We start from the raw sequence: 22812 nt of genomic DNA on the forward strand, positions 1-22812 counted from the left end.
TTGGTCTAAAGAGTGAATTCCAGGACAGCCAGAGCTACACAGAGAAACCCTATCTCAAAAAAAAAAAAAGTTAGACGAAAGCAAAGTGTGGTGGCACATGCCTCTGATCCCAGCACTTAGGCAAAGACAAGAAGGTCTGAGTTTGAGGCCAGCCTGATCTATTCAGGGAGACCCTGCCTAAAAACCAAAATGTAAAGTTAAATGACTTTGAGCTGGTACTGGGTCAAGCCATCCTTGGCATGGTGAAAACTGACATTACTGTATGCCTGAGGAAGCTTGCCGGCATAGCAGGCCTTCGTGTGTGCCCCTCTCAAAGAAAAGGCCTGAGCTGCTTCGGTGAGGACCTGGCTATCTGCCAAAGGAGTCCTGCGTGTGCATTCCTGGGTTTACATTCACTCCAGTGGCCCCAAAGGGCCCAGTTTCATCAGATGGGTGTATTGTCGATGATTTAGCAATCCTATATTCCAGAGTAGGGGCAAGAAGGACACTGATAATTATCCTAGATTCCTGGTCCAGTGTCAGGCGATGTAACTGCTGCTTATATCCTGCTAATCTGGATTGGCATGGCCATGGAATCCTTTTTTTGTCAAGCCCCATTCATAAAAACAGAACAAAAGGCAGAGAGAAACCATGGCTTCCTCTTCTGGCTTGCTAGCCCAGAAATCTACAGTAAGTAGGGCGTTGTCTGTGAGGAGAATGCTGACAGGTGCAGATCAGGAATGTACCCTGCAGGCTTTCATGAGTGTTCCAGGGCTCCTCTCATGACAAGGTTATCTGCGGGGTTAGCGCTGTGGTCTGTAGCTGTCAAGTACATGTCAGGACAGTGGCGCATGGCTGTGAACCCTCTGGGCTAATCCCCGAGTATACGGTTTGCAGGCTTAGATCGCTTTGTGTGCTGCCTTCAATCCTCATGCTAGTCCAGTGAGTACAGGTTAGACTGCTGGCATCCTTATTCTCAGATACAGAAACAGGCTGAAATTAAACAGCCTACTCACGGTCATATGCCTGGTATATTATTACATAAAAAGAGAGGCATCCAGTTCCTCTATCGTGTGCCTCTCTTCTTTGCTCGCAGTAGAAAGGAAGGCCTTGGAGCCTGTTGCTTGTGTAGTGGGAGTTAATGCAGTAGTGGGACAGCCTCATGAACAGGTGCAGGCACAAAACCCCGATTGTGACCATGCATTTCAACTCTTGGCATTTTCAGTCCTCATTCTGTGAGGTTGTCAGTAGACCTTCATTCAAATCATCATTTGCTAAAGGGCTGTCTATGCATGAGGACTTGGGTGAAAAGCCAGACATGGCGCCCTGTACCTGTAATCCCAGGGCTGGGGAGGTGGAGACAGGAGGGGGAGGATCCCTGAGGCTTGGAGGCCAGCTGCTCTAACCCTAGCCAGCTGGTCCAGTCTCTAAAAATAAGGTGCATGGAACTGGCAAAGCGGCTGAGCCGGTCAAAGCATTTGCTGTCAAGCCTGCCGACCAGAGTTTGATCCCTGGGCCATGCGGTGGGAGGAGGCAGCTGAGTCCTGCAAGGCATCTGATTTCCACACCTGTGCTAGAAAGTGAGGAAGTTACCTGACATTGAGCTTCACGCCCTTCGTGGATGTGTATACACACAGCAGTACACACATGCACGTGAACACATACCATATAAGCACGAGTTACAGGATAGTTGTTGAGGTGCTTGCTTTGCAACAACCACAAGAACTCACATAAATGTCAGGATGGGGTCATGACATTCCAGTGTTGGGGAGGCAGGCAGATGAGTCCTGGCGCTTATTGGCTGGCCAGCCTAGCCTACTTAATGAATTTCAAGCCAGTGATTGTGTCTCCAAAAAACAAAAACAAAAACAAAAACAAAACAAAACACACACACACACACACACACACACACACACACAAATACACCTTGCATGTGCATGCAGGGTGGGGTGGGTGCGCGTGCAAACATACACCACACACACTTACCTTTTTGAGAAATTCTAAACCAATAGAAATTTCTTATTCAGAGTACCTATTTCAGGTAAGTTGTAGTAGTAAATACTAAAACTCCTGACCTGGGGTTTCTATTTCTCTTTTTAATATGCCTTATGGAGCATAGTAGCTGGGCAGCTGCCTACCCTCCATGCTGTTACAATCTATGTTCCTATCAAAAACTCTGAGTTATTACTTACTATTTGCTGTGTTTCATCTGGGCTGCTCTTAGCTCCCATTGGGCAGTCCTTAGGGCTAACAACTCATGACCCTTATCCCAAGGTAACTTCTTCCTTCCTCTCCTCCTGATCCTCTCTTCCCAAGCCTGCAAAACCTCAATCCTACCCATGTCTCTTCTGCACAGCTGTCAGCTGTTGGCATCTTTATCAATCACAGATAACTGGGGTCAGGGTCTTTGGGGCCCCACCATAGCATTAGAATGCAAGCAGCGTTAGGCCAACCCACTACAGTAAGTATCAGTGAATTTCTCTGGATAGGGAGTTCTTGTCTGCCAAACACACTTGTGCACACTGTCCTCTCTCTGGCAGCAGAAATCAAATAGGAACAAGAGATAGATGGAATCCTAAGAAAATCAGCCTCAGGATGCACCAAACCTTCAGTCTGGAAAGTACCACTAAAACTGCCTACGTGCGATCTGAACTACCTGGGGCAGTCTCCTGGTTTGCTCAGGAGTGACTGTATAGTTCAATGATAGGTGCAAGGTTCTAGGTTCAATAACAGGCTCCCCTTCATAATAGCTGATCATTGGCTTCATCCCAAAGAAGAGGAGGGTAAGTACCAGGGTAAGAGTTCTGTTCTCATCCATCGGATGTCCTACTCAGCCACTGCAGACTAAGCTGTCAATATTTAGGATATATTGCAATCCCCAGTGCTGGGATCAAACCGGCGGTCATACATGCCAGTCTACCACTGAGCTACATTTTCAGCCAGCACTTGGCACCCACCCCACCCTGCATGCACATGCAAGGTGTATTTGTGTGTGTGTGTGTGTGTGTGTGTGTGTGTGTGTTTTGTTTTTTTTCTTTTTTTTGGAGACACAATCACTGCCTTGAAATTCATTAAGTAGGCTAGGCTGGCCAGCCAGTAAGCGCCAGGACTCATCTGCCTGCCTCCCCAACAGCACTAGCACTTACTCGAAACAAAAGTAACAACAAGAGGTTAGAGTATCTGTTGCTTCTAGAGAGCCCAGATTTGGTTACATATTGTGGTTCACAGACATCCTTAACCTCCAGTTCCAGGGAATCCAATGACTCTTGATCTCCGTAGGCAGATGGTACACATAGTACCTTTAAGAGTCATAACTAATACAACTATTATATCTAACCAACTAATAAAACATCTCTATCAAGTATTCAATGCTTAAGCACAGCATAATTTCCTTTCCTCACTGATGGTTGAGTTCCATATAGTTTTTAGACCCAGTCTGCGGGATCGACATCCTCTCATAAAATAAAGAATCCATAGAGATAGCTAACCCACCTTTGTGGGCAGTGTGGCTAGAGTTGCTTTTAAACGAAGGGATTTTAAGTGGCTGACTAGAAAACCCAAGGCCAGATGGCATAGATGACCTAGTGGGTAAAGGTGCTTTCTGCCCAGTCTGACTACCTGAGTTCGACTCCAGGAACCCGCCAACTCCCACAGTGTGTCCTCTAACATCTGCTGGAATGCCATGGCATAAATGTGCCTGCCCCCAGTAAATAAAAGTAATTTTAAAAGTTAAAACCTAATCTACAGGTTCATGTAACCCAAACGTTTCACAAAAGAAGTCAAGGTTAGGGGATGCAAAACAGAATCATGCTTGAAGCTAAGAGTGCATGCTAGGACATGTGAGATTCATGTAGGGAAACATGTAAATTTAAATTTTCCACTAGCCAAGCCGTAGGCATAGGGCATAGGTTTAGAGAAACCACTGAGTGTCTACAAGACGAAGAAAAACACTTATTCCTGATATTAAGGGAATACGCATATTTCTTACAAGGATCTTCTCACCAAAATATTGCCGTGGAGGGCTGGAGATGTTCAGTTGGCAGAACACTTGCATAACACACGTTAAAAATGGGGTTTGACAATGACTTTATGAAATTCATAGGCAAATGGTTGGAACTGGAAAATATCATCCTGAGTGAGGTAACCCAATCACAGAAAAACACACATGGTATGCACTCATTGATAAGTGGCTGTTTGCCCAAATGCTCGAATTACCCTAAATGCACAGAACACATGAAACTCAAGACGGATGATCAAAATGCGAATGCTTCACTCCTTCTTTAAAAGGGGAACAAGAATACCCTTGGCAGGGAATAGGGAGGCAAAGATTAAAACAGAGGCAGAAGGAACACCCATTCAGGACCTGTCCCACATGTGGCCCATACATATACAGCCACCCAATTAGACAAGATGGATGAAGCAAAGAAGTGCAGGCCGACAGGAGCCAGATGTAGATCTTTCCTGAGAGACACAGTCAGAATACAGCAAATACAGAGGCGAATGCCAGCAGCAAACCACTGAACTGAGAATGGGACCCCCGTTGAAGGAATCAGAGAAAGGACTGGAAGAGCTTGAAGGGGCTTGAGACCCCATATGAACAACAATGCCAAGCAACCAGAGCTTCCAGGGACTAAGTCACTACCCAAAGATTATACATGGACTGACCCTGGACTCTAACCTCATAGGTAGCAATGAATATCCTAGTAAGAGCACCAGTGGAAGGGGAAGCCCTGGGTCCTGCTAAGACTGAACCCCCAGTGAACTGATTGTTGGGGGGAGGGCGGTAATGGGGGGAGGATGGGGAGGGGAACAACCATAAAGAAGGGGAGGGGGAGGGGTTAGGGGGATGTTGGCCCGGAAACCGGGAAAGGGAATAACATTCGAAATGTAAATAAGAAATACTTAAGTTAATAAAAAAAAGGGGGGGTTTGATTCTCAGCATTGTAAATCCATCGTGGTGGTGCACACTGTCATTTCAGCACTTGGGAGGTGAGGGAAGAAGAATAGTGAGTTCAGGACCATCCTTGGCTACATAGTGAGTTGGAGGCCAGCCTGAGCTACATGAGAGTAGTTAATTCTGAACTCCACAGGGGCCATTTTGTGAAGCCATGAGGTGAATGTATCCAGAGGCTTCTGTATGAATGAACTTTATTTTTGGTTTTGAGCCTGGCCTTTAATGGCTGAGCCATCTCTCCAGCCCATGAATGAACTTTATACTGAGTGCATTCAGGTAAACCTGGTTTCACTGGGCTACAAACCTAGATAGGTGCCCCAGTTTGCCTGGCACTGCCTGTTTGCCTCTTATCCCCAGGTCTCATCTCTCTTACACTCCCTTTCAGGAGTGTCCCAATTTTGAGGCTGCCAGAAAGTATCTTTCAGGCCTATGGAAGCCTTCCAAACCCATCCTGTTCCTGAAGCCTATCACAGGCTCCTGAAGTCATTGTGACTTAGGGTTTCCATTGCTGTAATGAAACACCATGACCAAAGCAACTTGGGGGGGGGGAAGGGTTTACTTGGCTTACACTTCCATATTACTGCTCAACACCAAAGGAAGTCAGGACAGAAACTAAAGCAGGGTAGGAACCTGGAGCGGGGAGCTGATACAGAGGCCTTGTAGGAGTGATGCTTACTGGCTTGCTCCTCCTGGCTCGCTCAGCCTGCTTTCTTATAGAACCCAGAACCACCAGCCTAGGTGTGGTACCACCCACAATGGGCTGGGCTCTCCCCACCAATCAGTAATTAAGAAAATGCCTTGCCAGCAGCAAACCACTGAACTGAGAACAGGACCCCGTTGGAGGAATCAGAGAATGAACTGGAAGAGCTTGAAGGGCTTGAGACCCCATATGTACAACAATGCCAAGCAACCAGAGCTTCCAGGGACTAAGCCACTACCTAAAGACTATACATGGACTGACCCTGGACTCTGACCTCGTAGGTAGCAATGAATATCCTAGTAAGAGCACCAGTGGAAGGGGAAGCCCTGGGTCCTGCTAAGACTGAACCCCCAGTGAACTAGACTGTCAGGGGGAGGCGGCAATGGGGGAGGGTAGGGAGGGGAACACCCAGAAGGAAGGGGAGGAGATAGGGGGATGTTTGCCGGAAACCGGGAAAGGGAATAACACTCAAATGTACATAAGAAAACTCAAGTTAATAAAAAAAAAAAATAAACAATAAAAATTATGTTTGAAGTTTAAAAAAAAAAAAAAAAAGAAAATGCCTTACAGCCAGGTCTTATTGAGGCATTTTCTTAATTGAAGCTTCCTCTAGCTCGTGTCAACTATCCAGCACAGCAGAATACAGTCTCCTGGGGTTAGTTGCTGAGTTTCTCTCCTGTGGATCTCTCCACAACTCCACACTCGGACCCCTAAAGTAGGTGAACACTTTTGCTTATGGTAATACGAATGCGAGCATCATCACTGGTGTACAAAGTCACCCGGCACATTTGCACGTGGGACCACAGCTGCAGAAGACCCACCTTGGATTCTCAACAGGAAATCCTGGCATAGCATATTTGTGTAGAACAATTCTCTGAACTTTCTCTTTAGGGGACATCTGTCTGATCTGGCTTCTTTATGATCTAGCAACCACAGTGCAAGGATACACGATTGGGTGTGATAGATTATTTTAGCTTCATTCATTAATCCTTAGATAACCATGCCAAGATTTCTGAGGAGCCATTCTGTCCCCAGTGCTCTTTGTCGTTCTAATGAGGCTGGCTGTACTTGACCCTAGTGATGGAACATGTGATCTAGTCCTAAGCAAATCAGTCCGTCATATTCTCTGGCCTCACTGATTGATTCAGGGATGGATACACAGGCCAGATAGAGATATATTTGCTAGGGAATTTTCTTTTGAAATGTTTGATGTTTAAAAGATTTTAGACATTGATTTGACTATCTGTTCACCCCACTACATCTGAGGGAGAAGGCAGCAGAGTTCTGGCTGTCACGTATCCTGATGTCTTTAGGTCAGATACTCGTGGACTTTTTAATATCTATGAACTACTTTTATTCACTATTCTGGTCTCACCCTGTAGCCCAGGCTGGCCTGGATCTCACTATGTAGCCCAGCCTGATCATAAACTCTTGGGGTTCCTCCTGCCTTAGCCTTCCAAGTGCTAGGGTTACAGATGTAAGCCACCAAGCCTGCTGCACGAAGCATTTCTACTGACCTGATGTTGGTTTTTTTTTTTTTTTTCTTTTTTGGTTCTTTTTTTCGGAGCTGGGGACCGAACCCAGGGTCTTGCGCTTCCTAGACAAGCGCTCTACCACTGAGCTAAATCCCCAACCCCCTGATGTTGGTTTTCTACTACTTGCATTCATAATGTCTACAAAGGCAGACATTTTCCATGTACAAATGTTACTTTCTATATGATTGACTTTAATGAACATATAAGAATAGAATCAGTATTGGAGTTATAGCTCAATAGTAGAGGGCCTACCTTGTAAGCATGAGGCTCTGGGCTAGACTACCAACATTGCTGGAATAATTTAGAAACAAAATATGTACTTGCTCAATAGTCACTTTCAGCAATTGGCAACACATAAAAAAAAATATGATGAGACCCTGTCCTCGAGAAGTTCTCAGCATTGGACCGGAGAGTTGGTTCAGGGGTTAAGAGCATTGACTGCTCTTCCAGAGGATCTAAGTCTGAGTCCCAGCACCCACTTGCTGACTCATAACTGCCTCTAACTTCAGTTCCAGGGGACCCAGTGCCCTCTTCTGGCCTTCATGGGCACCTGGCACACACTTGGTACAGAGACACATGCATGTAGGCAAAATCATACACATAAAATTGTTTTTAAAAAACATTTAAAAAAGGGATTCCCAGCATAAAAACAGAGGCAGACTAACTTTAGTTCAATCAAACAGTTCTTACGGTGAAATCGGCATGTAAGTCCTACCTCTACAGGGGGAATGTTTGATAGGGAAAGTAGAGTGGTCCTAGAGGTGGTCCTTCAAGGACTGGAAGGTTTTAAAGCAGGGGTGAAGAATTCTCCACAGAAGGATTAGCATGCGTTGAACTTCATTTAATTATTAAAGAAACACATCACATCTAGAAAGGAAGGTGAGTTAAGCTCAGATTTTGCTAGCTTGGTGTATTTGCCCTAGGAGTCGAGCATTCATGAGAGGCAATGCTGACCTAGCGCCTGTAGTGTCCTGCGTTATGTTAGGTACTCTGTACCGAATCTTGTCGAACACTCCTTTAAAGCTCAGTTTACAACTGAGATTAAATGTCAGCCAGGTGATGGTCAAGCTAAGGATTCTGAATCAGGATTGCTTGTTTACAAAGATTTCCATAATTTGCCATTTCCTTCAAAGAATGAAGCATTTTCTTCAGAGTTCTAAAAATGTATAGGTTCCAAAACCTCTTAATTTGTGGCTTTCTTGAGCCCAGCAGAACCGTGCTCTGAGAGGTTCCATCCAGCAGTCAATGGAAACAGACGTAGAGACCCACAGCCAAATATTAGATGGAGCTTAGGGAGTCTTGTGGAAGAGTTGGGGGAAGGACTGAGGGCCCAGAAGAGGACAGGGACTCCACAGGAAGACCAACAGAATCAACTAACCTGGACCCTTTGGGTCTCCGAGACTGAACCACCAACCAAAGAGCAAGCATGGGCTGTATCTGATGCAGTGTGATCTTCATGCGGGTCCCACAATGACTGGAGCTGGGGCTATCCCTGAATCTGTTGCCTGCCTGTAGATCCCGTTCCCCTAACTGGGCTGCCTTGTCTGGCCTCAGTGGAAAGATGCACCTAGTCCTGCAATGACTTGATGTGCGGAGGGTTGGGGGAGAGGTAGGAAAAAAGCATTTGATTTAAGAACGGTTGATTTGGGGGGAACACTGGGTGAAATGCACTGGCCTGACTGATTTGATTTCTGGTCTCATCTTCCAGCCCAGCATGCTCCTGCGTTCTCATTTTCCGACATTTCTCTGAAGATCACAAGTTGCCTGTATCATTTCAGTGTTACTTGCTGATAATAAGCATCATTCTGTTTACCCAGCGTTTATTCATTTACAGTTTACCAAGCCCCAGCCTCGCCTGGGAAACAAGAAGCTACAGTCCCTGGGAACACAGAAGTATTAATTGAATCATCAGAGGCAGGAGGTCGTTACCACTATTATCTCTCAGTATGAAAATAAGGAGACTAAAAGAGACGCAGCTGTGACAGCGTGTAAACAACAGCATCTCTCAGTTCACCAGGGAAGCCCGGCCTCTGCGCACACTCTGAGGCTGGTGAGTGACAGCCAGGGAACACAGCAGCGCATTCCTAGAAGTTAGTGGGAACCCAGAGCTTCTAAGCAGGGTAGAGCAGCCAATCCCGGCGCCAATATGGCCGCGCGGCATCACGTGGGCCAAGGAGAGGCACTCAAAGACAATCCAGAGCGAGCTGCGGGTCACGTGATCCGCAGTGGGCGGTGTTAGGGGGCGTGACTTCACTTCGCTCTCCCGCTGCCCGGGCGAAGGCTGTTCGCGGGCCACGCCCCTTGAGCCCGGAGGGACTCGCTCGCGTCGAGAGGGGCGGAGTCTTCTTCGTGACCTTTCACCCCAGCATGGCTGCGCCCTTGGGACCAGTGAAATTCTGGAAACCCGGTAAGGCACGGCAGGGAACCTGAGTAGATGCGGCGACGTGACTTTCGGCTTGGGGACCCGCCCTTTGGCCTGACCCGGGAGGGCTGGGCACCACTCCTCTGCGCGCGTGGATGCTGCAGCCCATGGTGGTCCAGAGGAAGTCAAGGCCTCCCTAACCTGGGCGGCAACTCTGGGTGACCTTGTTCGAGTTTCTCAGCCTCCTCCGCACTTCTTGAGATGTAGAGTCCTGAGGCGTCCCATGTGTGTTTTGCTGATGCCCTGGGGCTGCATTGGGGTTCGCCAGGCGGTGCAACTCAATGGCTTAGAAGCTTGGGTCTGAGTGCCCGGGTTCAAGCCCGCCCCTTTACCTTGCAGCCATAGATGGAGGACCTTGAGCTTATGCGTTCAGTCCCTCAGAGCATTGCTCCCTTCACCTGGGAAGTGGGCAGAATACGAACACCTGTCCTGTGGGCGTTGAGTCAGGAATATGTGGTCGGACTTAACAGCTCATAAAAGAGAAAATGCATTCCAGTGTTTTAGGGTAGGTTTGCCCACTCTGAATGTTTACCACAAAGTGAACGCCCTCCCTCCTGTTGGCTGTCACTCTTCTTGTCTTGTAGGCTAACAAGTCACCATCACAAAATCCTTTGTTTTTGCATTTTCTCAGGTCAGGTTCTTGTTGAATTATACATACCAGACCGTGCTCCATGTAGGATGTTTCCTTTTGTCTGTGTCTTTCTTATAAAACCAAACCAAAACAAAACAGAAGACTGTTTCTTAACCAGTAGCAGCCTCTGCCCTTACTTTTTCTTACATATTTTCCATTTTTCCTCCATCTGCACTCCAGAAGATATAGATGAATACATTATATTGTGATGAAGATCGTTTGAGACAGAAAAGGCAACAAGGGACAGCTTTTAATGGATGTTTTAGGTGGCCCCTGGAATTCTGACCATGTGCCTGTTAGAGAAATAAACTCACGGAAGTGACACATAATTCTTTTAAAAAAAAATATGAACTGGGTATGGTAGTCCGTGGCTGTAATGCCAACACTTGGAGGCAGAGGCAGGAAGTGAGTTTGAGCCAAGTCTGGTCTACATTCCAGGACAACCAGGGCCACAAAGACATACCCTGTCTCCTTTGTTTGCTTGGTGACAATTTCATTAGTCAGCATTTCCAGGCATCAACCGATTGTCCACCCATTTACTTAATCAAGTGTTTATCAGCATACCAAAGAGTTAAGTCCTATAGAGGCTTAAATAAGTTGTCAAAACTCAGATCAGGGTACCTTTTTGGTTAAAGAACCTGGAACTACTTACTCTACAAGTCTGTCCCATTGTTTAGTTCATCTTGTATATTGAGAGTACACTTCTGTAGTCAGTTGGGTTATGAACACGTCCTGGGGCTCAGCTCTGGAGATGTAGACTCTGAAGTTACACGTCCATGAGAAGAGATGCTAAGCAAAGCAGAAGGGGTGCTGATAGGGAAGGTGGCCAAAAATACCAGACTGCAGTCCCTGCCTACCACTTACTAACTTGGTGACTTGCTGGGGCACATAAATGCTCCAAGCCTCTGCTCCCCTCTCGGTAACTTGTCATAATAGGATTGCTGTGAGGATTAAATGAAACAATGCACAAAACACCCGTGGCACTAGATACACAGTTATTATAATAATATAAAAGTGGAGAGGAGGGAGGGGAAGCTCGGCGTGGCGAATTGACTGCGTCGCAGAGATGGTAATGGTTTTAGAGTGAACACTGAGGGGAGAAGAAAGTTCGTTATGGTTTGTTTATGGTGAGGTGGGGAATGGCTCTCAAGGGTTAAGAGGATGTCCCCCAACCCCCAATAATGGAGTACTGTGACGGTATTACATGTCAATATATTTTGGTGTGTGGCAGGAGATGGTGCTGGAAAGGTGGGAAGGGACTTCATCATGAAATGTCTTTCAAGAGTTAAAAGAATTTGAGCTTCTGGCCCAGTGAGATGGCCCAGAGGCAAAGGCTGTGAGAGCCTTATGACACTAGCTTGATCATTGTAACTCATGTAAGGGTGGATGGAGCGATTCTACAAAGTTGTCCTTTGACCTTCACACGTGTGCATGTTCTCTCTCTCTCTCTCTCTCTCTCTCTCTCTCTCTCTCTCTCTCATTCACACACATACTTTAAGTAAATTAAAAAAAAAAAAGGGCTTCCTTCTACAAAGTTGTCCTTTGACCTTCACACGTGTGCATGTTCTCTCTCTCTCTCTCTCTCTCTCTCTCTCTCTCTCTCTCTCTCTCATTCACACACATACTTTAAGTAAATTAAAAAAAAAAAAAAAAAAAAAAGGGCTTCCTGCTTTAACCCCAGCAGTGATATGGTTAAGAAGGGCTACTCTTGAGAGAAGTTGCTATTAAAATGCAGGATGGATGTTGAGCCTCAATTCTAGCGTGGGAGCTGACAGAAGAGCCCATTAGATACTTGAACAGTAAAGAGAAGATAGAGACAGTGATAATCTTGCATTCTGGATAGGGTGACCGCCAAGTTAAGCAGGGTCTGGATTGGGTGATGGCTTAGGTAAAGGAGTTTCAAATTTTGCTGTCTTGTTGAATCACTTGGAAAATTAAAAAAAAATTCAGCCCTTTTGTTATTATTGTCAAGAAATCAGGAACTAGGTAGCAGTATTTTTAAACATTTCAGGGGCTTCTGGCATGCAGCAAAGTTGGGGACCCACTGGCCCAGGTATACAGTTTTCATTCACTGATATTTGAGTAGCTTTGGTGGGTTCTGAGCCCTGGGAAATCACTTTCACTTATCAGCATCTTATCAGCTAGTAACAGCATCTCTTTGATGAATGATATTCTCACATATGAGCAAAAAGTTCCAGATACGAAGTGAGTTGTGGGAACTGCAGGTCAGGGAGGTGGTTGGAGCTGAGTGTAAGGTCAGATCTTGGAATCACGGGAATGTCCTGTAGGCCCAAAGTCACAGGCTCTGATAACTATAGGGCCATTTAGACAACTGCATGAGGGGAGGTGTGTAATGGACTAATGTGTGGTGGATTGAAGGGTTGTATTGGGGACATGTGTGCATTGTACAGATGTACATCCGAACTTGCACATACTGAACCACACTCCACATGAATGATTCAGAGTTGGAATTTTTTTCTTCTTTAAAAAAAGACAGGGTCTTCCTCTTAGCTTAGGCAGGCTCTCATCCTGTGATCCTCCTGCATTAGGCTTCTGAGTATCTGGGATTACAGACCCTTGGCAAAACGTAGCTCTGAAATGGGAAATTTTTAGTTGATGTTTTAAATGCAGTATTTTTCTGAGTGTAGTGGTACACGCCTGTATTTCCAACACTTGGAAGGCTGAGGAGGAGGATCGAAAGCTCAGGGTTAGCCTGAGCTTTGTAGTGAGTTTCAGGCTATCCTGAACTACACAGCAAGACCCTGTCTAATAAAACCAAACTGACAAGAAACATCTCCCCATTACAAGCCAACAAGAAGAACCATCTAAAATTGTTTAGTCATGGTGTAAACGGAGAGCTTAAATTTCTAGTTTGTGACCTCTAACTTAGTAGTGTGGTATACTGACCTTGTGCGATCTGCCTGAGGTTTTCCCAGAAAACCTGGCACCATGGGTGGTCAGAAGGGCCCGTCCATTTTGTTTTCTTACTCAATAAGTATTTAATGGTGGCTGTCCTTGTGCCTTGCAAAAGCTGGGGAGATGGTTCAGTGGTCAGAGCATTTGCTGCTCTTGCAGAGAACCCCAAGTTTAGTTCCCAGCACCGAGTGGCTCCCAACTGCTTATGACTTTAGCTCTAGGATATCCAACACCCTGGAAGGGGTTCTGAATTGGGTGCTGTTGTCAGCCTTGTTTTACAGATGGGGGAATGAAAGCATTAATGGTTTTCGAAAATTGCAAAAATGCTACTTCCTTAAGCATGTCACACACTCCCAATTTAAAAGCTGCCATAAACAGAGTGGGCTGTGGGGTGTGTAAGCAGCCTGGGGTTCCGTTGGGCTGAATGGAGTCTTTTGTAAGGAGAAGAAAAGCTCGTGTATCCGTTCAGCAGCTGTTCTTGTAAAAGTTCCTAACAGCTGTAGGTTAGAGACAAGAGAGGCCCCGGGAGGGCTGTGACCAGTGTGTGGGAGGATGCAGAACTCACAGGAAGTGTTCAGATACTCCAGATACAATGGCATGGTTTAAATGTTTTGAGAAGAAGGGTGTTCTGAACAAAAACAGGGCAGAAGAGGATACAGTGTTCTCTGCCGCGGTTGGAATTGGGAAGTGGGATGGAGCAGTGGAAACAGGAGGACTCAGTTTGGATTGGGAAGTGGGATGGAGCAGTGGAAACAGGAGGACTCAGTTTGGGTTGGGAAGTGGGATGGAGCAGTGGAAACAGGAGGCCATGAAACCTGCTTTCCAGCCCAGGCTTTGGTCCAGGCTCTTCTGTCTCTTCTCTGGCTGGAGGGAGATTAGCATTGGCAGATGCAGCAGTGCCCCACTTACCTGCTTGTTGGCAGCTGTGTTCCTGGACGTTCCTGGAATAGGGCTGGAGATGAACTGCTGAGCTTTGAACTTGCTTTGAGGAGTCTGCAGACCCAGCATCTTCTGTTCAGATGAATCATACTCTTGCTTTTTTCTTGGCAGAAGTTCATGCAGGCCTTTAATTGCAGCAGTTGAGAGGCAGAGACAGTTGAATCTCTCTCTGAGTTTGAGGCCAGCCTGGTCTACAGAGTGAGCTGTCTAGGACAGCCAGAACTGCACAGAGAAACCCTGTCTAAAAAAAAAAAAAAATACAAACACAACCCACAAGATTTATTTTTATTTTATATTTTGAGTGGTTGCCTGCATGTGTGTATGTGTACTGTCTTAGGGTTTTACTGCTGTGAACAGACGCCATGACCAAGGCAAGTCTTATAAAGGACATTTAGTTGGGGCTGGCTTACAGGTTCAGAGGCAGGAGCATGGCAGCATCCAGGCAGGAATGGTACAGGAGGAGCTGAGAATTCTACATCTTCATCTGAAGGCTGCTGGTGGAAGACTGACATCCAGGCAGCTAGGGTGAGGGTCTTACGCCCATGCCCACATGACACACCTACTCCAACAGGCCACACCTCCTAATAGAGCCATTCCCTGGGCCAAGCATACACAAATCATCATGTGCACTATGCATGTGCTTAGTCCTCATGGACCGGAAGAGGCTGTTAGACCCTCTGGAGCTGGAGTTAATGGACAGTTGGTTGTGAGTCACCTTGTTGTACTAGGAACGGAACCCAGGAGAAGCAACTGCTTTTAACCACTGAGCTATGTCTCTCCAGCCCGTTTCTACCTTTCAACTTAGTTTCTTAGAGTATTATTTTTATGTGTGTGAATTTTGACTGCATGTTAATCTGTGCACCACGTGTACCATCTGGTGTCAGATCCCATGGAACTGGAGTTACAGATGGTTGTGAGCCACCATGTGGGTACTGGGAGCTAAACCTGGTTCCTCCGTAAGAGGAGCAAGTGCTCTTTACCACTGAGCCATCTCGCCAGTTGTATCTCAACCTAGTTCTGTCCTTGGGTCACAGAGACAAGTTGGCATGAGAAGAAGGAAAAGCTGACCATATGGGACCCATACTTCTCCATGGGATCAGCCTTCTTGATTTGCCATTGTTCTGAGCAAGATGCTATGGCTGTCTGTGGATTAATCTGCCCTGCCATGTTTCTTGGATTGCCATTTCCCTTGTATCTACCCTAGTTGTGGGCAGTTGCATCAGGGTAGGCCTTGCTTCTAAGGCGGATGGGAGTCCCCCATGGTCCAATATAAAGAGCCTCCACTGCTGTACACAGCCTACACCGAGAGCTCCAAGTCCCTTTCCTTTTACTTCCTGGCAGTTACCTGTCATTCTTGTTATATCATGTTACTGGGAGGCAGCCCGTGAGAGGCAGTGAATCCGTGAGGGTCAGTCTGCATCTGTGCTGCCCGGGGCTGGTTTCTAGTGCTCAGAGCAGTGCTTGCCCTGAAGCATTTGCAGTCTGTCTTGTAAGTGGGTGCTTGGATGGCTGGCAGTCAGCTGCGGGCTGAACTCTGTGCCAGCAACAGCCTGTGGAGAAACTACCCCTCGGCCTCAAGGTTCTGGACTTGTCAAGAGATACAGAGGTGAGCCAGGGGGAGGTGGCAGCCTAAGCTCCTGGTTCCTGTTCTCGCTGAGTCTTGCTGTCTGGTCCACAGGCTTTGTCCGTGACAGATTCCCATTAGACTTCTTTCACTCTGTTCAGAATTGGGTAGGGCCCAATTCTAGATGACCCAGTAGGACCGCCCTGTCCTTTTTTCTAGACTCTGCACTGGAGCTTGTGGGGATGGCTCTTTTGTTTTTGTGTTCTGTCAGGCACCTCCCTCTGTTTTTTTAAACTTTTAAAACTCCAAAGTTTTAAAAATTTGAAGTCAAAAGCATTGTTTCCTTTGTATAGCTGTCTTTGGAAATGTATAACTTTCATACACTCTTTTCTGTTTAACACACCAGAATCTGAAGAAAATTTTTCTGCTGCAGGTACAGAAGGGCCAGGGGTCAGCATCTCCGAAGAGAGACAAAGTGTCACTGAGAACTCTGGGACAACTGTCATTTACAATCCCTACGCTGCCCTTTCCATAGAGCAGCAGCGGCAGAAGCTGCCCGTGTTCAAGGTACAGCGTGTCTGTGGCCCCCACCGTGAGCCTGCCACAGAAGGAACAGGACTGACACTGAATGGTGTTACAAGTTTACTGTTACCGGGGCCCTTCCCCATTCGTGTGTGCCGGTGCGTGCGTGCGTGCGTGCGTGCGTGCGTGCGTGCTTGTTGGGAGAGGGAGAGAGAGCGAGAAAGGAAGGGAGAGAACACACATCCTTTAAGACTGGAAAGTCCTGAAGACTTTTTTTTTAGATCTTGCATATTAGGAAATGGGAAAGATCAGGAAGGCATTTCTTTTTTCCTTTCGTTGCTTTCTATCATGAACAACTTCCAATGCAGAAGACGACACAGTAACACAGTGAACTTCTAAGTCAAGACGTTATCGACATATGGCCAACTTTTGCTTTCGTTTCAAAGATGTATTTAGCAGAGTTGATTGGTAATTTAAGAGTCTGTCTTTGGAAGAGATCGTTTGGTACTCTTAATCCTTAATGAAACAGTGTTGGGATTTCGTGGGGTTACCAGACACTCCGCTTTGTGAGTACAGTTGAGATGGCGAACGCTCAGCTCCATGGGGTCAGTGCATGAACTCGAGAACCTTTCTGTTCTCCCCAAAGTCCTTCAGCACCACGGACACTGCTGATGGAGCTGTCGGCAGCTTCACATGGGTGGTCCCCTTGCAGTCAGAAAGTAGGCTTACTGGTGGCTAAATGGTGTTGGAGCATTTGAGGTTTGAATTTTGCCTCCCTACGGTGTCTTTGGGATGACTTGTGGTGTGGACGGCAGCGTGCACACTGGTCATTTGGTGGTTGTTCGTTTGTTTTTCCTTTTTTTTAATTTGTGCTGCTGAGGATTTAATCCAAGATGTGCCATCAAGTGTTCAAGCCCTGAGCTGTGTCATATCCCTAGCACCCCTTTTATTTATTTTTATTTTGAGACAGGGTCTGGCCTTGAACTCACTGTGTAGTCCAGCCTAGCTTTGAGCTTGTGATCTTCTTGCCTCGGTCTCCTGAGTTGCTGTGGTACCAGCCCCACTAAGACTTGGGTTCCTGGGGTTGGGGATTTAGCTCAGTGGTAGAGCGCTTGCCTAGCAAGTGCAAGGCCCTTGGTTCGGTCCCCAGCTCCGAAAAAAAGAAGGAAAAAAAAAGACTTGGGTTCCTTTCACTCAGACACTGCTGGGAACACCCTTCTACGAATGTGTTCTTTTTCTACTTAGATGGGGGACAGCAGCCTTCTTAATTCATATGTGACTGGGATATATGGGTGGGACCCTCAGGACATGAGATGACCACTTCCTCACCACTGAAAGGCACCATATTTGAGTCATGATGAGGTATCCAGACTCTGGAGCGGACTTCAGGGTTCCTCCCTGTTTCACCAGTCACGTGCTGGGTGACCTTGCTTCACTATTGTAAGCTTGTATTTCCTTATCTGTGATATGGGCTAATAGCACCTGCCTTGTAGGATTGCTATGAGGCCTGGGTGAGGTCACCTGTGTGGTGTTTATAAGGTGCCCGACTCGAACTACCCAAGTACAAGGAAGTGGCTGTTTACTGAGTCTGTAGTCGTTGACCTTTCTGTACTGTCTATCATTTTCTAACTGTATAGGTGAGATGAAACCTAAATAAAAACATGTTGCGCCCTCTCCAGAAGTAAAGGGATCTAAGGTATACATTACTGACGGAAAGCAAGCAGAGCCCGAGTGCTGTCGGAGTCTTGAAAAATGTTAAAGGTGGATGTAGATGGGGAGGAGGGCAGTGTTGCGCTCTCACCTCTCCTCCTGTTCAGACCAAATGTAAAGGTAGCTTTAGGAAGTTTGTGGTGGAGCCTAGCCAGGCATGGCAAGATCCTGGCCCTGATCCCAGCCTCGCCACAGCCACAGTGGCCAGAAGTTGACTGAAGCAGCACCAGTCTTTTCCTGGCCCGTTTCCAAGGCAGCCTCCCCTTGACTTCCCTCTGGGGTATGGACACTACTGTGAACGGCGTCCATGCCTGCCAGCCCCCCCCCGTCTGACATTCACTCCTGTCCTCACAAGGCCTGGTGACAGTGCCTCCTTGTCTCTCCCGGTCTCCATGCCAGCTGTCTCCTTGTCATGTCTGGCTATCTTAGGCTAAAGCACGTGAAGCTTCCGGTGCAGACATCCCGTGTGTCCTGTCTGGTTCTCTACAAATGCAGCATCCCTGGAGCCTTAGGTCCAGTGCAGCCCCTCTCAACTCAGTGCCGAACCAGACCTGAACCAATGGCCTCCCAGTCAACTTCCCTCCATCAGTCCCTCCTGCCTTGGCCTCCAGTGTGGGGACTGTAGGTGCCACCACACCTGGACGCACTGGCTCCTCACAGGTCCTCTCCAGCAGTGCATGCCACCTCCTTTCGAGTTTTTCCTTTCTCGTTCATTTCTCTTCTTTTTGGTTTTTCGAGACAAGGTTTCTCTGTGTAGCCCTGGCTGTCCTGGAACTCTCCTATAGACCAGGCTGCCTTCCAAACTCAGAAATCCACCTTCCCCTGCCTCCCGAGTGCTGGGATTAAAGGCCTGTGCCACTGCCACCACCTGGCTTAATTTTCTTCCTCTTCCCTCTTCCCTCTCCTCCTTCTTGAATCATATTTTATTTATGTGTTCATTTGTATACATGCAGGTTCCTGTGTTCTGCCTGGCTCTACTCTTTAGAAACTTGGATGGTAGAGCTAGGAACCTTCATTATTAACAAATGATTTGAGAAGACTTTCCTTCCTTTAAGATCTAAGGACTGCATATCTGCATCCAGGTATAACAAATTCAGGAGCCCTGAATAACCAGGACTGTATTTGCTAGATGGAAGCTGTCAGCATCCTAGCTCTTATCTCTAAGACACCTCCATGGTATGGCAATAGAAGAGCTGAACTCCGATCAGAGAGGAAGCCCGAGGCAGGTTTCCTTCTGAACGAGGCATTGTGGAGCACCTCTGGAATCAGCTGTGAGTTCAGAAATGCTCTCTAAAGCTAAGCAAATGGAACACTGGGACTTTCTGGGACTTTTTAGACCTGCTCCCACTGAATGGGACTCAGTTACCTGTTTTATTGTGAGCTTTGGTTTTGATATTTTCCATACTAAAAAATAAAACCTAATTTTAAATTAGGTAATGTATAAATGTTGTATAAAACCCAAAGCTCTTTTCATCCCTTTTCCCTCCTTGGATTCAGCACTGTTATTTATCTCTAAGGTCCTGGGAAATGCTCAGCAGGAAGAAGCGCTTGCTGTATACACACGAGGACCTGAGTTTGGATCTCTGCATCCACAGGACAAACTGGGCATGGCTGTGCAGGGGTAGTAACTGAGGTGCCAATGCGGGACAGAGGCAGGAGGATGGCTGGGGCTTGCTGGCTGCCAGCCTTGTTCCATGTTCAGTGAGAGACCCTGTCTCAAGGGAATAAGTACAGAGTGATGGAGTAGGACACCGGACACCCTTCTGCACATGTGTATACCCCCCCCACAAGTGCATACACCGTGTACACGTTCACACTAGCCTATTCCTTGTTTCCTTAGTGTACCTTGTAGACATCTGGTCTTAAACAGTTATGAGTTGTTTCATTATCGAGAATGTTCATTTAACCACACACCTATTATGAACATTTAGGCTGTTGGGTTTTTTGAGCCAGGGTCTCATAAAGCCCAGGCTGGCACTGAATTTGTGATTTGGCTGAAGATGACCTTTAGTATTCTCCTGTCTCTACTTTGTAGGTGCTGGGATTACAAGTGTACACACCCATGCTTGGTTTTTAAATACGTGTGTGTGTGTGCATGTGTGTGTGCATGTATTAATATTAATATTCCTGCAGCACTGCCACTTATGTTCTGGTATGTGAGTGTATTAGTGTCTGCAGTGTTACTTCTCATAGGTGAAAATCTTTAATTGGAGAGTTGAGAGCTCACATGTTCTACAAGTGTTCCATTCACATCTTGGCTCGTGCCGACACCATGGCACCCGAGAGTTGGAACCACATTCTGATAGTTTTTTCCCTTATTATTTACTTTCTTCTAGAAACTGTGTATTTAAAAGTTTAAGCATGTTTTCTTGGTCTGTTGAGACAAACTACAGTTGATTATAATGTCATTTTATTCTCTCCCAGCTTAGGAACCACATTTTGTATTTGGTAGAAAACTATCAGACCGTGGTGATTGTTGGAGAAACGGGATGTGGGAAGAGCACCCAGATCCCACAGGTGAGCATGTGCTAATATTCTGCCAGGAGATTTCAGTCTGGGGGCTCCGTAACTCGGGGGTAAGGGGTCTTTACTATCATTGCTATGATCAAGGTCTCCCCAAGAACTACTCATCTCAGATATTTTTGTTAAACTTTTCAACTTATGATTTTTTTAAATTAATAATAAAGTTAATAGTTGTTTTCAATTTGTTGTATTTCTAAAATAGGGAGTCTTCATGCTGAATCTGTCTCTCATTTTTCTATCAGATTTGGTATGCATGTAATTTCTAACATTACCAAGCCTGAGGTCTGTCATCTGTCAAATAGTTTGCCCAGTTATACCTCAATATACTGTGTTGTTTCCTTTCTTGGTGACCTAGCACAGTGCAGGGTCACCTGGAGGGAGGGTTGTTTGGACAGTGGCATCAGCTGTGGGTCTACTTGCAGTACCTGGCAGAAGCTGGCTGGACAGCGGAAGGACGAGTGGTTGGAGTGACCCAGCCTCGCAGAGTAGCTGCTGTGACCGTAAGTTTCTCTTTGTATTGTAGATTGTGCCTGCCCTTTCTGTCTCCTCGATCAGTTCCTTCTTATTTCCTAAAATAATACCAAGTAGTAGAAGCCACTCCTTCAGAGTTGAGCTTAAGAAGAGCTATGATTAGAAATTTGCCGAATTGATAGCTGCTGTTATGAACCTTTTAGTGGTAAAGTGCTTAGGGAATAAAGGTATATATTTGTTTAAAGCCCAGATCTGCCAGCAGAAGGGTTGTGGGCACTTGCAAGTGTCACTTCACATTTCTCTCCATGGTAAGGGGGTGTGGTTGGAGAAGCAGCTGCAGGCTGGACAGGAAGGCTCTTCCAAGTGTGGGGTTATGACTGTTTACGTGTACTAACTACAGCAAAATGGAGAACCGAAGTGAGATAGTAAAATGGGGCAGCTCTGGACCTGGAGACACATTTCTCATCACAAGAGAATTTATTAAAGCTGGAAAACAGAAAAAACTGACAGAAAGCCTTCAGAATGATTTCACAGTGATTTTCCTCTCCTTTCCTCTTTTCTTTGTGAGACAGTCTCACGTAGCTGGAGCTAGCCTCCGTCTTGAAGCAGTCCTTCTGCTTAGCCACCCCGGATACTAGACATGGTGGTGCATGCCTTAAGTGTCAGCACTCAGGAGGCAGAGGCAGGTGGATTGCTATGAGTTTCAGCCTAGCCTGGTCTATATTTGCTAGTTCTAGACCAGCCAAGGATCCATCCCTGTGTCAAAAACAACAACAACAACAACAACAACAACAACAACAACAACATCACTATCAACAGAACACACAAATGCGAGCTTCTGTGCCTGGCCTATTTTTCAAGTGTGTGTTATGAGAGAAGGAGACAGACTCTGCCTCTCTTCCTTCATCAACACAGCACCATGATTTTCATTTAAAGACTTAAAATATTTAAAAAATTATGTTATTAAGATTTTATGTGTTATAAGTATTTTATGTGTATGGGTGTTTGCCTGAGGGTATGCCACTGTACTATGTTCCCGCAGTGCTCACAGAGGCCAGAAGCAGGCGACAGATCCCCTGGGACTAGACTTACAGATGTGGGTACTGAGAATTGAACCCAGGTCTTCTGCTTGAGGAGTCAGTGCTCTTAACTGTCCCACGCACGACTTCCCCCCAAGGAGCACGACATAGAAATTCTTACTATGAGTGACTTTTATTCCTGTCTATTCCTCTCTCATGGTGGAAGCCCGCTTGCGCCCGCCAGGCGCCCTATTTATCCCCTGTGCACGCACCCACCTGATTGGTTGCTTATTCATGACCTCATCAGGTGCGCCCGAAATGGGCAAAGACCTGGCAAGAAGGCACTCTTGCACATGCGCACACAGTTAACCTCCCCATAGGGAGCTGGCTTGCGCGGTAAAGGCTAGCGCCATCTTGACTGACCTGGCCTTCCACGTGGGGCGCAGTGGAAGCCAGCGCCATCTAGTGGTGGCGAATGTTATTGCGGCCCTCTACATCTCACCCTTTTTATTTATAAATTTTATAGCAGTCATGATCACCCATATCGCGTGCAATGAGGAAACCTCAGCGATGTGTAGGGGCTGATCAAAGGAAATCACTGAGTCTCTCTCAATCCCAGTGCAATGATCCACAGATCTATGGGGTGCAAGAGCAGAGAACTCAGAATACAGAGAGAGACCCTCTCCTCCCAGTGCAAATGGACCCACAGGTCCTTGGGGTGCAGGAGCAGGGAACTCAGATACAGAGTAAGTCCTGAGCAAGATAACCAAATTCAGTGGAGGCCCTTTGTACAATGGCCATAAGTGCTTGAGTGAATAACGGCCTTGTCACATTACTGTTGAGATCTGAGTTTGCAAACCAACCAATGGTATGAATACTGATCCACAGCATAGGGCTGCATCAAACAGAGCCACTCCCGATAAGTAG

At 46.5% G+C, this 22812-nt stretch overlaps 1 protein-coding gene across 1 annotated transcript in view; it reads left to right on the top strand.

The window, feature by feature from the left end:
- Positions 1–9476: 9476 nt before the first annotated feature.
- Positions 9477–22812, top strand: part of Dhx35 (DEAH-box helicase 35) — a 63321-nt gene continuing 49985 nt past the window's right edge. The window contains exons 1-4 of the mRNA XM_032904662.1: positions 9477–9575; positions 16074–16207; positions 20297–20389; positions 20818–20895. Coding sequence (XP_032760553.1) covers positions 9536–9575; positions 16074–16207; positions 20297–20389; positions 20818–20895 — 345 coding nt within the window. The 5' untranslated portion in view covers positions 9477–9535. The remainder of the gene's footprint in view (positions 9576–16073; positions 16208–20296; positions 20390–20817; positions 20896–22812) is intronic.

Source organism: Rattus rattus, chromosome 5 (assembly GCF_011064425.1).
Source record: "Rattus rattus isolate New Zealand chromosome 5, Rrattus_CSIRO_v1, whole genome shotgun sequence".
Taxonomy (NCBI): Eukaryota; Metazoa; Chordata; class Mammalia; order Rodentia; family Muridae; genus Rattus; species Rattus rattus.